The sequence below is a fragment of the Zootoca vivipara genome, chromosome 12 (genome assembly GCF_963506605.1).
Source record: "Zootoca vivipara chromosome 12, rZooViv1.1, whole genome shotgun sequence".
Classification (NCBI taxonomy): domain Eukaryota; kingdom Metazoa; phylum Chordata; class Lepidosauria; order Squamata; family Lacertidae; genus Zootoca; species Zootoca vivipara.
In genome coordinates this window covers 34,685,827-34,702,273 of record NC_083287.1, presented here as the reverse complement: position 1 = coordinate 34,702,273, position 16,447 = coordinate 34,685,827, and the positions used below count along the sequence as shown (strand labels likewise).

Here is a 16,447-nt window from a genome sequence, read left to right as displayed (position 1 = left end):
GTAAACGACAGGTAAGTGTTGTGTGCAGTTCCCTCCTCTCCACCACTGCCAGAAGGAAAAGATTGGAAACTTTCATTCCCACTTTCAACTATTTGAACTTTAGCATTATATCTGAACCTTGATTTTAACTATGATACACTAAAACAAGGCAACCATGAATACAGTTTGAAGTTGGGTTGTTCCAGTAAACTGTAGTTAAGACCAACTGTGTTTGTCTGGTTTGGACATGGTGCTGAACTGCACTACTAAAAATGAAAGCCAAAGCTTATGATCATCTTCAGAGGAAGAGAAGGCAGGGGGAACTGATAAGCCTGAGGTTGATTCACATAATGCTAAACCATAGTTTAGTGTTCCTTCTAAATTATAGGGCTATAAATATTCAGGCTTTGGGGGAGCTGTAGGTTCCACAACTGGCTCTTAGTGAAACTGTAGCTTCCCATTTTGGTAATGAGGACTGCAGTGATAAGAACTCTAGAGAAAACTCTGGCCGAACACGCAGTCCTCTTCCCTGGTTCCCTTGGACATTGACCTAATGTGGTCCCCCTAGATACTGTACATGCCGCCTGGGATTGTTGTTGGAGTCCAGCAACATTTGGAGAGCACCAGATTGGGGAAGGCCAGCTGAAAGCATAAGTGTCATTAATTTTTAAAGCGAGGCGGATTCCTCTGAATTTTGTACTGACCATTCTGCTTGTTTTCCTCTCTCCAGGTTGGATGACATCCTAGTCGGTGCTCCCCTCTTTATGGAGCGTGAATTTGAGAGCAATCCTAAGGAGGTTGGGCAGGTGTATCTCTACCTACAAGAGAGTGCCTTGTACTTCAGAGAACCTCAAGTGCTGTCTGGCACTGAGGTGTTCGGCAGATTTGGCAATTCCATTGCACATCTCGGAGATCTAAACCAGGATGGATTTAATGGTACTACACAAAGTATTCTTTAGAGGTTACGCACAAATTGCTCGAGACAGTTGAAGATGGGAATGGTTCCATTGCAAGGACCATTTGTAGTGGCCAAAATAATGAATGTGATTTATGTGTTTGTGCTGAGCCAGGTGTTCTTAAGAGCGGGAGACTATACCCCCCACCAAAAGCTAAATGTGTGATGACTAGGGGTGTGTGATGAATTTGATTCAGGTGGGTTCTGAAAATAGACATCTCAAGTGTCAAAAGCCGGGGTAAATAAAGAGAGAGCAAAGCTACCTTTTTAGGGTATTATCTTCCTTTCCAAGGCGGCTCAGAACATAATCGATCTAATAACGATATTCTAAAAAACCCAAGTTACTAAAATTGCAGTAAGGAGACAAAACAAGAGCATTAAAAGTAGCTGTGGCACATAAGAAGAGTTAAAGCAGAGGCCTCTCTGATCTTCACTCCTGTGAGGAATTAAAGCAGCCCTCGCCATAAGCATTCCCACCTCTCTTTGTTCTTTTTCAGACATTGCAATAGGAGCACCATTTGCTGGAGAAGATAGAAGGGGGAAGGTCCTCATTTTCAATGGAGCTAATAATGGGTTAAATCCTAAACCTTCCCAGGTTCTCCGCGGTATGTGGGCCTCCCAATCGATGCCTGCGGGATTTGGTTTTACACTGAGAGGAGACTCCGACATAGACAAGAATGATTACCCAGGTAAGGTTCTTCCACACGAGAGAGAAGGGATTTCATCCCCTTCCACCTCTGGAAAAGGCATCATTTTCTTTTTGGAAAGGCCGAGGTCAAAATCCCAAATAGGGCTGTGCTTTTGTGTGCAGATCTAACTTTGCTTCTCTGAGAATTTGGAGTTGGACAGAACAAATACTCCCTTTCCTGTTATGAGAAATCACCAGAAATGCAAGAAGGACTGAAATAGATACATTAACATAAAACACCTGAATTGTTAAAAAAGACGGAAATGAAGTGTGTGTGTGTGTGGGGGGGGAGCGTGTAACCCTTCAGTTCCCTGTCAGAAAGCCAGGAAGAAAAAGTTGCTTCTCTGCACTTTGGATGGCTTCCTTCTCATTTCGGAAGGTTATTAAAATAAAATAAAAATAGGAGCATAGGGAGCTGCCTTATACTGAGCCATATTGCTCAGTATTACACTGACTGGCAAGGGCTCTCTGGGATTTCAGGTAGCTGTCTCTTCCCAGCTCTACCTGGAGATGCCAGGGATTGAACCTGGGGCCTATTGCATGCCAAGCAGATGCTCTACCACTGAGCTACAGCACTTCCTGGCTCTTAACTGCGAAAATTCCCAAGGTAACAAACAGATAACAGAATTGCAGATATGATATTTCCCATATCATGTTGGATCCTGTTGGTATGCCTAAGAAGGGGGTTGTTCCTTTTGTCTGTTTGGATGTTGCCTAAATATGGTTTGTTCAGTTTCGAGTGAATGGGGGTCTCACTTGCTGCGAACTCCATTGTAGGATTGGGGTTAAGAGGATGAGCTAAGAGTCTAAAGTTTCCTGAGCTACGAACTCACAGGATGGCTTTAGGCAAACATCTGTCTTTCAGCCCAAGGAAGGGAAACAATAGCGCCTCTGGTTAAGTTGCCAGGTTATTTGAAGGATTAATAAGAGGATATGTAAAGCGCTTTGAGCACTTAGAGGAGAAGCATTATTTAAATATTGGACGTTTAATAAAAAACAGTTATTCGAAACAGGAAGAGGTGAGAGGTTCCCCTGGTTCCAGATATTCCTTCGTTCCTCACTTGCCCAGATCTTTCTTCCTTAATTAGTTGGGTTCCGAATGTTTTCCCTCAACGATTAATATTTTACTGATGTCATCTGGTATTTATCAACAACTGCTTCACTATAGGAGCTCTCCCTCTTTATTTCTGAAGTGGAGCTTATCCAGTTTGGGGCAGCGTTCCAACACCATCTGTAGCCTAAATGCACAACATCATTTTAATTTGATTTTCTCCCATTTCACCCCCTCCCCCCTCCACTCCTCTGGGATGAAGGATAAGGCAAACCGCAGCATTTCTTTTTCTTGGGGTCTGAGAAGGCCTTCTGCATTTGTAACACAACCCACACAGTAGAATTGCTGTAGTGCAAGCCTTAGGATTGTTTTGCTGGCATCAGCCCCGTTGTAATTAATGGGACCATGCTGGACGAACATCCTGAAATATCTTCTGCCACTGTGCTCTGTTAACCTACTGTACTAATGTTTTCGGATAGTTTATGTTCTGCGACTGTTTCACTGATTATTCCCCCCCCCCTTTGTTTGCCTTAATCCAGCTGGCTGGGCTTGTAGCTTTGTGTTCTCATTTGCGTCGCCTTTCAAAACAGGGAGAAAACGAGGATCAAAATGTGTGGTGTTTTTATTCCCCTTTGGGGGTTTTTAGCGCTACAAAGGCTTAATCTTCCTCATCCCTTACTTGGGAAACAAGTCCCACAGAACTCGAGAAGACTTGGGCCAAACCACACGGGAGATCTGTCGGATGTTCCTTTATTTGATAGATTTCTCTCCCGGTTTTTCAGCAAATCTCCTCACAAAGCAGCAAACACCACACACGACAGCAGTCTGAAACAATATAAAACGTTAAGCTCTGAAACACCCCAAAAGCCTCAAAATTAGGCAGCATGTGGAAGCAGCAGCCCACCTAGCCCAGGCCAGAATGAAGCGGCCTGAAATGCTCCATAAAAGAGGCAGAGAACAGGTGTCCTGCTTGAAAAAGGATTGAGGTGGAGCTTGCCTGATGTTACTAGGAAGCAAATTTCATAGAACTGGGGTCATCACTGAGAAGGCCCTGCTCTATGTGGCCACCACTCTCATTGCCTTCGCAGGTGTGCACAGAAACAGGGCCTCTAATGCAGGTCTATGGGGTGGTGTGGGTGAAGTTGGTTCTTCATGTAAACCAGTTCCAAAACAGTCAAACTGGCAAACAGTCCAGCTGCCACAGTATAAGTCCAATCCAGTCCAATCTCCTGACACCCTTTGGCTTTCCTGGCTTCTTCTTTTTAAGCTACTCTGGAGGGAGGAGGTATTGAATTGGAGCATCAACATTTCTCCAGCTGAAATATTCCATCCCAATAAAGTGCTGTAAGCACAAATGTGGGGATGAGCGAAATAACGGGTATCTGCATTGCTGCTGTGTTACTTTCCCACCAAGGCTAATAGTGGTTAACGGGAAGAGAAACTTTGCTTGTAGAAAGAGTTAGATATTAAATTACCTCTCCCTCAGCGCCACTGGCAAAAGCTGTGGGTGACCGATACCATCTTTGAAGGGGCAGTTTCCCCTTTGCTCTCAAGCACAAATGAATGCTGCTATTATTATTATTATTATTATTATTATTATTATTATTATTATTATTATTATTATTCCGTCCTACACCTGCAGGTCTCAGGGGGGTTCACGCTATGGCGTGTACCTTTCATGTAAACACAAGTAGTTTCTTCTTCTTCTTCTCTTCTTTAGTAGAATATTTACTTTTTTCCAAATTGATGCAGATTTAATCCTTCTAAAGTATGTCAGCTGCCTAAGATTCTTTAGTCAAAATGCACCGTCTGAGCTAAGGTGGCCAGGAAAAGAGCCTTCTTAGTGGTGGCACCTCCCAACTGATGCTGACATTGTTATCTTTATGTCACCAGGGAAATACATTTCTCTATTCCTGGACATATTGCCCTCTCCTAATGAAGCAGGGTGTTGTTGTTGCTTTAATGATTTTATATGTTATTTGTATATTATTTTGGTTTGGTAAACTATTCAGAGGTTTTGCTAATAGAAGGTATAAAGTCTTTAAAATAAATAAGTGAATGAGCAGGCAACAGACCTAATTTAGGGAAAGCACCTTAATGCCCTTTCCAGAAGCTCTGGAGCCGACTGGTGCTTCACAGGTAAGATTCAAATGCTATTGTGTGAGCTGGACAGTCCCTCCCCTTACCTGGCCAGTCCCCTGGCAAGCCCTTACCAGGCAGGATTGGACAATTGGCTGGGGTAGGCGGAGACCCCAGGTATCCTGCCTGGGAAGGTAGTGCCACCTCCGAACAAACAGAGAGCCACTCTGGGATCACAGGGCTGCGCGCGACCACGCAAAGGTCGCCCCCCCCATTTGATGTGGAGAGCGGTCATTCCAGTCTTAACAGTTTCACACTAATAGATAGGCTGGTGGAGAGAAAGAAAACTGCCAATATGTCCCAGTTAAAAATATGCCGTTGGCTCAAAATGTACCTGTTTGTGCCAGCAAAAATGAAAATACATGGTCTGAGGACAGCAGCCTTAAAAATATTTTGAAACCTAATATTGGAGGTCGTGTTTGAATCTGAAAAACATAAGTGGATATATTTGTTGGAATTAACAGAGATAACTGGGCTTAGCGGGAAATTTGTTTTCCTTCACTTTAATATTTAACATCAAAGTCCGCATTGAAAATTATCTTGAGGCAAAGTCCAAGGTCAAGTATTCCAATGAGAAAATGGTTGGCTGGGCTCATGGAAGTTGTCATCCAACACATCCAGAGGACACCAGGCTGTTGAAGGCTGAATTATAATATATCCATATTTTTAGAAAACCTAACTGGGCTCTGTATCATATTTTCAGTGAACTGCTAAAATAATCAACATGGCACAGAGAATATAAATACCTAAATGATTAATCATAACAGCGTCCATTTGGGCTATTGTAGAGCATTATTTAAACATGTCGAGCTAATTTTTGAATTTAGACCAATTGCTTGTGAGACCTTTTTCCTCCTTTTCAGAGATGGAATGTGTCTGTAGCTGTTACATTGCTGATGCAAATTTAAGCAGCAAATGAACCTTTTGAAAAATAAAAAATCTGGCTCGTCAGCTTTGTTGGCTCAGATAGTATATACAATATTCACTCTTTGGAGAACCACACAAATATTTCTGACCAGAATTCCTTATATTTATATTTATGAGATATTTATCATGCTTTTTCCTTAAAGATTGTTAAACCATTTAATGACAGAAACAAAAGGCAAGGTCGTATGAATGGATGGATGAATAATTTATTACGGTCGGAGACCAGCTTATAAAAACACATTTGGGGAAACAATCCCGGAGGACAAAACATACATATAAAACATTGAACAATGGTAAAATTTATGTTTATACATGCAATAAGCATATAGATACTTAAAAACTTTAAGATAAGCTGCCGCAGAGAACTGACCCTGGGTCGCTCACGGAACCAAGTTTAGGGATTTTCTAATGAACTAGTTTGGATCAGGGAAAGGTCTATGCCTGCAGATCTGAACACAGAATCTGGCAACCATCCGGGTCGTCTTCTGATCTTTGCTTAACAGGAGCAGGTCGAGTTTTTGCTTTTCCGGGAGGTCTGCTAACCTCACCAGCATGGAATCAATGGTCTCACTACATGCCTCTTCTTAGAAGGGGCATCTAAAAAACAGGTTCTCTAGGCTTCCTATTGTCCCCAATGAACAAGCGCAGAGTCTTTGAGCGTATGGGACTTTTTTGTAGGATCCTTCCAGGACCGGCGAGGGCAGAGCTGAGCTTCTGGCGAGTGTAAAAGCCCTTCTTGCATTTTTGGATAGGAGTAAGAAGAGGTAAGCTACCGGAGTGGCTATATATCTCTCAGTTTCTCCAATTTTATTGTCACGGCATCTTGAGCAGTCCTGTTGTCCCAGGGCAGATGATGATAATGGTTTGGCATTTGCCAAGGCCCTCGATATTAGAGAGATTCTCAGCCCTGTCACTCCACCATTCTCAGTTTACACAGAGCATCCAGGAGGGTCAAAGGAAGAACAAGATAATTCTGTCCTTTCATGCCCCACTTCTTCCAAGCTATGGCATCCAGCTGAAGATGTCTTGTGAGAGCCAACGTGGCGTAGTGGTTAGAGTGTCAAGCTAGGACCTTGGAGACCAGAGTTCAAACCCCCTCTCAACCACGAAGCTCTCTGGGTGACAGTCACCGTTTCTCTGCCTAACCTACCTTATAAGGTTGTTGTAAAATGGAGAGTGGGGCCTGCTTGAGGGAAAGGTGGGATAGAATTATCATCATCATCCTGGCATGTGTTCTCTGTCACAGACTCTCAGTCTCTCACACACAAACATCAGAAGCTATCTTATGCTGAGTGAGGCAAACAGTCCATCTAGTTCAGTATTGTCTACACTGACTGGCAGCAGCTCTCCAGTCTTTCCCAGTCCTCCCCCTCCCTCCAGTAACTTCACAGATAAGAATTAATGAGCAGTTGATATATTTATAGTCCTTTTATTATGGCATCATGTTGCAAGCACAGATATACAGCTCTCCGCAAAGAGGGCAGCTGCCTACTCTAAACTCTCCTTCCAACTTCCGCAGCAAGAAGGGTGCCAACGGGAAGTTCCCCCCCGCCTCCTTTGTTCTCTGATACATTCGGACCTCTGAGTCCGTGGTGAGGGGGGGTCCCCCACACTCTTGATTGACGTCTCTTCCAGCTGTACCCTCCCTTCTGGTTCTCTTGTCATTATCTCATAACTGAATAACTCCTTTCTAAGCTGTGCAGTTTCTGTGTCTGCCTCTCTCTCTGCTTCTGAAAACACTGGAGGCAGGGGGGGTGATCATTCCCCCTCCTCTTCTGAGAGGAGCTGATCTGACTGTGACTGCATTCCCCAATCTTCAGATCCGGACCCAATCCCTGACACCAGCTCTACCCGGAGATGCCAGGGATTAAATATGCTACCTTCTGCATTCAACGCAGATAATCTTGGAGCTGGCACTGAATCTCAGCCTGCCCAGCATGTCTTTATGCCATAGTCTAGGTTTGGTTTGAGTTTGGGTTTAATTGTAGATTGTTGTTTATAGGCTGCGAGAACAGCTGCAGCAATGTTTGAGGAAAGTAACAGCCGTGGTAAAGGGGAAACCAACTCCTAAAAAATGAACTGCCTTGCTTATTCTTTCTAAAATGCTGTTGTATGATTATTTCATATGCTCAACACATCAGGCTATACAGGAGGAAGAGATCCCTCCAGCTTCTTATTAGCAGGGATTTTTGCAGGATTTAAAGTATTTGGAGAGTTGTAAGCTACGTGCCAACAATTCTCCACCTACCACATTTCCATCCAAGTTAGAATATATCTTATTATGGAATCTATTCAGAGGAGATATTCAAGACAAGGGTGGGTTGGAAGGGAAAGACTGGAAAAAGAAAATTAAGTAAGGAACAGCTTTGATACAGAGCCATATCATGGCTGTGGTTGCAAACTAAATGGACGGGAGCCAAGAACTGGCAATTGGCTTGTCACCACTTCATTGCCAATGCCTTATTCCTCTGATTTATAGAATTACGATATGCTTCCTTTTGGGGGAGAGTATAGTGAACATGACATAGCAGCAATTGCCCAACTTCAGAGAGGTGGCAGGCATGGGAAGCGGGTGTCTAGAGTCAGTTCAGCAGAGGTCGGGAGTTGAAAATCTGAACCTTAATCCAGACAAGATGGAGGTGCCATAAGCCAAGAACACTGGAGATCTGGGTGAGGAGGTTCAACCTGTAATAGAACAATAAGAGGTGGTCAGTAATAGCACCAAAGGGAGGTTGACATTTGGAGTCAATGCCTAGTTTTGGTCAACACAGTGGCCTGTCAGCTTTAGGCTGTTGGTACTTCATGATGGACTATTAATTCAGTGTTAATAACACATTTATCACCTCTGTACTTTTCTTCATGCCATTTCCTCTGGACCTCACTGTTTACAATTCCCACCCACCTTACTCCAAACCAGGCATCCCCAAACTTCGGCCCTCCAGATGTTTTGGACTATAATTCCCATCTTCCCCGACCACTGGTCCTGTTAGCTAGGGATCATGGGAGTTGTAGGCCAAAACATCTGGAGGGCCGCAGTTTGGGGATGCCTGCTCCAAACTCTGTATGTGTAACTGCAACTCATGAAAACACCTCTTGCATTTGATAAGGTGGGCTGTAGTCCATGTGCATTTGTGCTGTGGTGAAGTTGTTAGTCATTAAGGTGTCACAGGGCTCTTTGTTGCAACAAAAGCAAAAATCTCAGGCAACAGCCCGCAAGGGATGTCACCCCGTTCCACCACCCAGTTTTGCCACTGGTCTCCCCACCCTCTAGGGACGGAGAGGGACTGGTGGTAAAGCTCTGCGGAATGCCTCCCCTCCTGCTGAGTCGATAAGAGGGGAGGCTTTCTGCCACCCAGCTTTGCTATCTGGCAGAGAGGGGAGATCTCCCCCAGTCCACCCAGCAGTGGTGAAGCTTTGCACTGGCTTCTCCTGAAGGGATGAGTCAATGCAAAACCCTACTGCTAGGCGGGAGGATCTTGTCAATAATTTGAATCCTAACAGATCTATCCCCCCCACCCCGGGCCCGGTGGAGTAGTCTCTTTACAGAGTTTGTGTCCCCCATTGTTGGGGTGGCAGTGGGGTGTTTTGTCTTAGGTGCTGAAACTCCTCAGGCCGTCCCTGCTTGATAATATACTCAAATACAGTACACACTGGGACACACTATGTCCTTGTAGTTCTGTTGTCTGCTGTGGCCCTATGTCAACAAACTGGGGTCACAGAGGACGAGTGACAGTCTCCTTTGCCTGCAATCAAGGGACCTTGGGATTTGGTTTGATGGAACCTTTTTAAAAAAAGTTGTCCATGGTTATTTCATTACTTCCTAAGTACTCAGTCATATCCCCCGGGCACCACTGGGCATTATTCATTACCTATATGGAGAGCAGATGATGACTCCGTTTAGGAAGCAGAAATGCTTGCATAGAATTCAGAGTTGGAATATCAAGTCCAAAAACACTGTAGAGTGTCGGCTATATCCTAGTAATGATTTATAGGCAATTCTTTCCTGAGATCAAAGCCGCAGAGATTTGTTCTCCTTTTTGTTTAAAAAAAAGGAAAGAAAGAAAGAAAGAAAGAAAGAAAGAAAGAAAGAAAGAAAGAAAGAAAGAAAGAAAGAAAGAAAGAAAGATCCCTAGTAAATGGAACAGTATAATTTAATCTTCCAGTTCATGAAGTTTTCTTCAGGTTTCATTTGACAAGGATTCAGAACACTTCGTTTAAGATGATTGTCTCTCCTTTCTTTTCTGCAAATATTCTACATTCTGTGAAACACTTTGCTTTCAGCTAGCAAACTCTATCTGTGGCATTTTCTGGGGAGGAATATGATTGAGATGACTAAAGTGTTCTCTATTTTTAGGGTAGCAGTGCTGCCAGACTTCAGATAACATAGACGGCTCAAACACTTGATTTTGATCGTATTCTTTTGCAGAACCAAAAATGTTTATCAATCGCATTAATGATTTTGGCATTCCGAGCGTTAAAAGCTATCCCTTCTCTAGAGATGCATGCAAAAGGGAAACTTCCAATTGATTTTCCATGGAGCTGAACTGGACCGTATAAAACAAGAATGCAATGGAAATAATTATAACAAAATGTTGCAGTTTGAAGTGCTCCAGTTACTATTCTGAGCCCCATCGGCACCATACATTCAAAGCAGTATTGTACCACTTTAAACAGTCATGGCTGCCCACAAAGTCTCCTGGGAGCTGTGGTCTGTTAAGGGTGCTGAGGGTTGCTAGAAGACCCCTCTTCCCCTCACAGAACTACAGTTCCCAGAGTGCCATGGGAAGAGGAATTGGTTGTTAAACCACTCTGGGAATTGTAACTTTGTGAGGGGAATAGTGTTGCCCTGCTTTAGTTGTGTAATGCAGACGAGCATCCATTCCATCATGTTGTCCTCTATTTCTTCCCATAGCTGGTTTTCCATTCCTCGTTTCCACTGACAGCCTATTGCAAATGTATAATTGGGCGCTCACTTGAGCCGCATCCTTTCCTGCCTTACACCTGATGTCATGTATAACGTTGGGTATCAGGGAACATGGGCGTAGTTTGGGAGAACCAGCCTCATGGGCCAAATTGGGACCTGTGCTGGGCTTATTTAGTCCCATGGGCCAGAGGTTTCCCATCCCAGTTATAGAGGAAAGGCTTGGTCGAGGGCTTGTCCTGGGTGTTTCTGTCACTGAAGAACAGAGATTGCTTGCCTTGCAAGAGGACCTCAGCCCACTCATACCAGAGTAAAGGTGAGGGTGGCTAAATTCAACATGAATTAAAGAAATTGACTTTTTTGTTGCCTATGTGTTAGTTTATTAATTTTCCAATGTACATAATTTTAAGCTAGTGAAAATGTTTTGTCATTTTTGCCTGCGTTTAAGTGTTTCCTTTTCATCATTGTTTTCCAGATTTGATTGTAGGTGCATTTGGAGCTGGCAAGGTAGTTGTTTACAGGTATGTGCTACTATATGCATACATAAAGATTCTGCCATTGTCACTCACAGGTAGCGATAGGGGATAAAATAGATTCGGTGTACATTTAAATGTGATTCTGCCAAATACACACTCTCCGAAACAATGTGAGAACCGAAACAGAGCCATCCTTTGAAATTTGCACTGAACTTTGCGACTGAAGTTCTCCAAATAACATTCAGGCACGCATTCTTTTCTAACATTCACTTGTATTTGGAGAAAGTGTTTGCCGAAATGTGCACATTATTCAGACATGTATACAAAAATGTGTTTATTAGGAGGAACGTGCATTAAAATGTTGGAGAAATTTTATGAGGATTCTTTTTTAAAAAATTCACAAATTGCTGCGGAAAGAGGGAGAATTAAATTTAAGATGGGGGAAATGAGAAAACTTAGAGGCCCAAAGTTGGTAGATCCTTCCATTTTTTATGCTCCTTTTTATATATATAAAAAGCTGCATTTTAGCATTTAGCCCAATTAAAAAGAAAAATCAATTTTGGAAAAGCAGTATAAATATTTTAGAATGATTATACTATAATAATATAAAACTGAGCTGGGGAAATTGGCATTACAATCTGAATACAGTTTGTCTGAAGAAATTAATTGTAGAAGCAGTATAAGTAATGGCAGTAGTGTTGGCATTTTATTTTATAAATGTATTTGGTTTACATAGTTAATTTCTTATATACTGATCTGAGAGATGATCTACACGGTACTCCCTCTAAAGAAATTATAGACTCCTGGAGTTTCCAATGTGATGCTCTCCAGATGTTGTTGGACTACAACTCCCATGATCCCTGATCATTCATAATGTTTGCTAGGACTGATGGGAGTTGTAGTTCAAAAAGATTGAGGGGCGCTACATTGTTTATCTCTGCTATATTCTGCTATATTTCCTCAAACTCTATTTATGCAGCTATTGCAGTCTGTGGATTTTGAAAGGAAGCTATCCTGGCTTCTTACCTTTCTCCATTTAGTTTTTTCCCCTAGGGAGTTGAATTAAAGCTATGCATTTAATTACAAACAAGTTACTTGGAGAGATTCTAAGTAATTATTTTTGTAGCCAGGGCTGTTTCCAGCTGCTTTTTCTATTATGACTTCTTCTCCTTCTTGGCTTGTAGACCACTTGGCTTAAGATCTATCAGCTACTTTGTATCATAGAGCAGTTTGAAAAAAAGTTCCCCTTCTCCTTCCCAAAACTCCTATGAGTCACGAATGCAAAATGTGGCAGAACTGAAACAGAATATTTCTTTTTTCTTTCTTTCTTTCTTTCTTTCTTTCTTTCTTTCTTTCTTTCTTTCTTTCTTTCTTTTTGCTGGAGAAAGTTACATTGTCAAGAGACAACAACAGTCATTTGAGGACATTCTAAAACTTGGTATGATCAAGGTGTGGAAGGGTAGTGTGGTTGCAATGATAGGCCCCACTCATGACCTCCATGCATTGATTGAACCAAGGGGTGGCAGTGTGGTCCCCTCCAGATGTTGTTGGGTTCCCACCCTCATCATCCTTGACCACTGGCAGACCTGGCTCAGACCGATGGAAGTTGTAGTGTTAACCACATCTATTGGGCATCATGGATCAGACTCTGTGTGCCAGTCTTGAATTTAAGCACTGATCTTGTAGCCATGGGTGATGAAGACTTCATGCAAGTTGCTGAGCAGGTTGGCAGACATGGGTCTTCTGTGTCCAGCACAGAAATCCAGGAGGTTGATGGAGGAAACAATCCTCTCCTTTGTACCCAGCACAGAAATGCAGCTCTCCACCTCTCTTTTGCCAAATTTGACTAGGTTAAGGCTTCATTTATCTGCTTGCTTTTTTTCCAGGCTACTAACTTTTGTGGACTTATTTACAAGGCTGATGTATACAAATCCTGCATGCACAGGCTCTTATACACACATTTGGGACACTTCATTACATACAGGGAGCCCATGAATGCAAAAGTGAAATGTCAGTGGTAGACTAACATGCTTTAAGATAAACACGGGGTGACATTCAACTAAGTTATACCCACAGTTGGCGGACTGAAATGCACTTAAGATCATTGGTTTCAGTGAGCCTATTCAGAGCATGATCAACACTAACACCATATCTTGTTTTCTGAATAAAGCTGTCTCTGTTATAACAGTGAAATCAGTGGTAGGTTCAAACAGGTCTTAACAGTGGCAATTTATTCTTTGTGGAATATATTTCCCAAAGAAGAAGCTTCCCTTTTCCTGATCCTCCAGCCCTTCAAAAGGTAATGTGAGACCATCCTGCTTGGGAAAATATTTAGAAAATTCCTGCGCACTTGCTTTGTGTGTAAACATTTTTTTAATTGTACCTTTGATGTCTGTGCTGCTTATTTTACTGGATTTACAATTGTTTTATATTGCATCATGTTAGAGCTGTATAAGACAACACTTTAAAGCTTTGGCTGGGAAGTGGTGTATATGTTGCTCTAATAATATTAGCCTTGTCCGCACATGGGGGTTTGCCTCTTTGTGTGTAGGTGTTAGCAAATCACTATTAACAGAATTAGGCTAGATCTTAATCAGATATACAAACACAGGGAACATGAATGAGTCATTAACCTCCAAAGCGTGGGCTTGCACACTGTCCCTGTGGAAAAATGTGTGTGCTCCTAATGTGGGCACTGTGCGTGCACCTCCCAGCAGGAGTTTGATTGTTTATGATACGCACTAATACAGGAAGTATGACTCACGCTTTCTGTGGTCCCACGAGTCATTAACATCCACAGTAACTGAATATTCTTCTTCCTCTCTTCTATTGTCTCTTGCTCCTTTTCTACATGCTCAGCTTTTGCTTTTCTCCCCTGCAGAGCGAGGCCGGTGGTGACAGTCGACGCGCAGCTCTTGCTTACCCCGGTGATTGTAAATCCGGAAAATAAAACCTGCCAGCTTCCTGGCTCAGTGACTTTGGTGGCTTGGTAAGTTGGCAATAGGAACAGATGAGCCTTTCACACCAGAGTCTTACATCCACAGCAGTCTGTGCACGGAGCTCCTTTGTCTGCATATCTTTGAGGAGGCACATCTCTGTGTGCTCACAAGAGCTCCTCCGCTGAAGTGGGTGAGGATGGCTTGCAGGTGAGCATGCGTGCACCAGAACTGTGGCAGCCCAAGAAGTCAGGGCCATGGCATTTCCCCTCCCGTTTTAAGCTGCTTTCTCCTGCTGCATAGTTAAACTATGGAATTCGCTTCCAACAGGAGGCAGTGACGGTCGCCAACTTGACTGGCTTTAAGTCCATGGAAGATGAGGCTAACAATGGCTACCAGCCATGGTGGCTGTGTCCCACCTCCACTGCCGGAGGCATTATGCTTTTGAATTCCAGTTGCTGGAAGCTACAGCAGGAAAGAGAGCTGTTGCATTCAGGCCCTGCTTGCAGGCTTCCCATCGGCATCTGGTTGAACACCATGAGAACAGGATGCTAGGCTAGATGGGCCCTTGGCCTGATCCAGCAGGCTCTTCTTATGTTCTTATGACTGTCCTCTTGAAACTCCATGGTTCCTGTGCAATAAATGAAACCCAATGGCAGCTGTTAAATAGGTAAAACATTTTGGGGGAGCAAATCACACCTGTCCATGATACGGAATCTTGAATTGGATTATGGAAGTCACTGCATAGTTTACATATGTGTCCAAGACACCAGGGCTCCATGTGTTCCTGCCAGACCTGCAGACGCCGGGTGACTTTTGTCACTGACAGTGAGATGTTGTGTGTGCTTGGACTGAAGCACAGGGTCAGAGGCTTTTTAAGTGACCACATGGAACGCCATAACCAGGAAGCGCTTTTTCGGCTTCTTATATGCGAAGACTTGTAACATTCCTGAAAACCTATAGGCAATCCAAAGTTAGTGGAAGTCTGCTCTGCAGGAATGTAAATACAAGCTTCAGTGTAAACTATGTGAATTGGCTTCTCCAGGGTACTGACATTTGTGGGTCTGTCAGAGCCATCAGAATTAATGGACGCCAGCACTTGAAGTTTCAAGCAAACAACAAATATTGGACAATTTTATTGTATCTAGGTCCATAGAAAGAAAGACACACACACACACACGTGTGTGTGTGTGTGTGTGTGTGTGTGTGTGTGTGTGTGTGTAAGCTACCTGCCTCTTTTGTCCCCAGAAGGCACTCAAGTCTACAAGTACAGCAGACCCCCTCCTTTTGGGGTCTTCTGAAATCTTGGCTAGGATCAATAAATAGATACATCATAACACTATACTTATGCCTGATCTAGATCAGAATGAGGTGTGCACAGTCTTGAGGTTTAAAAATGGAATGTTCTGCTTCAGACCATCATGAGGGAATAACATATTTTATTGCTCCGCTATTGGGTGGAAAACAAAAATTGTCCGTGCAAGAAGAAAACTTGCATACAGGAAGTGATGTAAGCTAGAATTCTTCTCCCCGGTGTGCTATTGTTGTTGTTTTCAGTTGCAGATAATTATTATGTGGGAGAGCATTCAAAGTTTTTATTCCTCGCCTACATTCTGAACTGGCACAGTCCATTCTGTCATCTCAAGATTCTTATTCACCTGCCTATGTTCTGGAGGCACCAGAATAATATTCTGATTTCTGCTACTCCTGTAGAAACTTGAGTCCATGGGAAAGGAACTGCTTAAACGTGTATGTTCTCATAGATATATATGCCGGTAATAGTATATGTTATATAGGTGCCACAACAGATAGATGGTTATGGTCCTGACCATTTTGCTATAAAATATGCTTCCCTAAAGGTTTTTACTCCGGCTATAAAACTTTTTAATCCTGTCTCCGAAATGATGGAAGAGCAGCTGTTAGTTTTCTATGCTGTAATTTTTCTCTGTAGTTGTCATAACCTCGTGTTGTACATATGCAAACAATTATTAGGGAAACTCCAACAGACAAATATTTCCTCTGCCCCATGGGATAGATTTCTGTATCTCTTAGCCAGCTGTGTAACTTGTGCAAAATGCCCGCTGATTGACATTTCAAAATAAAATGAATGAAAGGAGGTCATCTTAACCAGAAAAAGCTCAGGGATTTGGATTACTGTACTGTACACTATCAGAGTATAAGGAAAATATTGTTTTAACCATGTGGGAAATTGTTATTAAAATGTATATGCTTTGTTTTCCTACAGAGACAGAAAAACTCTGCAATATGTAGTTAAAACCAAGCATGCCTTAAAATGTGTTAAAATGCGAAGTTATAAACAGGGGGGGGAGAAGCTGGGTTCCCCCTCCCTTGTAAATTACAGCTGAGCAAAAGTG

The 16,447-nt window shown here is 42.8% G+C and overlaps 1 protein-coding gene and 1 non-coding gene across 3 annotated transcripts in view; one reads left to right on the top strand and one right to left on the bottom strand.

Moving 5' to 3' along the window:
* The window catches only part of ITGA8 (integrin subunit alpha 8), a 124,832-nt gene that overhangs the window by 42,706 nt on the left and 65,679 nt on the right, over window positions 1-16,447 (top strand). For both annotated transcript variants that reach the window (XM_035129658.2, XM_060280785.1), the window contains exons 12-15: window positions 710-915; window positions 1,432-1,623; window positions 11,136-11,181; window positions 14,018-14,125. In XM_035129658.2, coding sequence (XP_034985549.2) covers window positions 710-915; window positions 1,432-1,623; window positions 11,136-11,181; window positions 14,018-14,125 — 552 coding nt within the window. The remainder of the gene's footprint in view (window positions 1-709; window positions 916-1,431; window positions 1,624-11,135; window positions 11,182-14,017; window positions 14,126-16,447) is intronic.
* Window positions 2,128-2,202, bottom strand: TRNAA-GGC (transfer RNA alanine (anticodon GGC)). Its single transcript has one exon. It is a non-coding gene; the product is annotated as a tRNA-Ala (tRNA).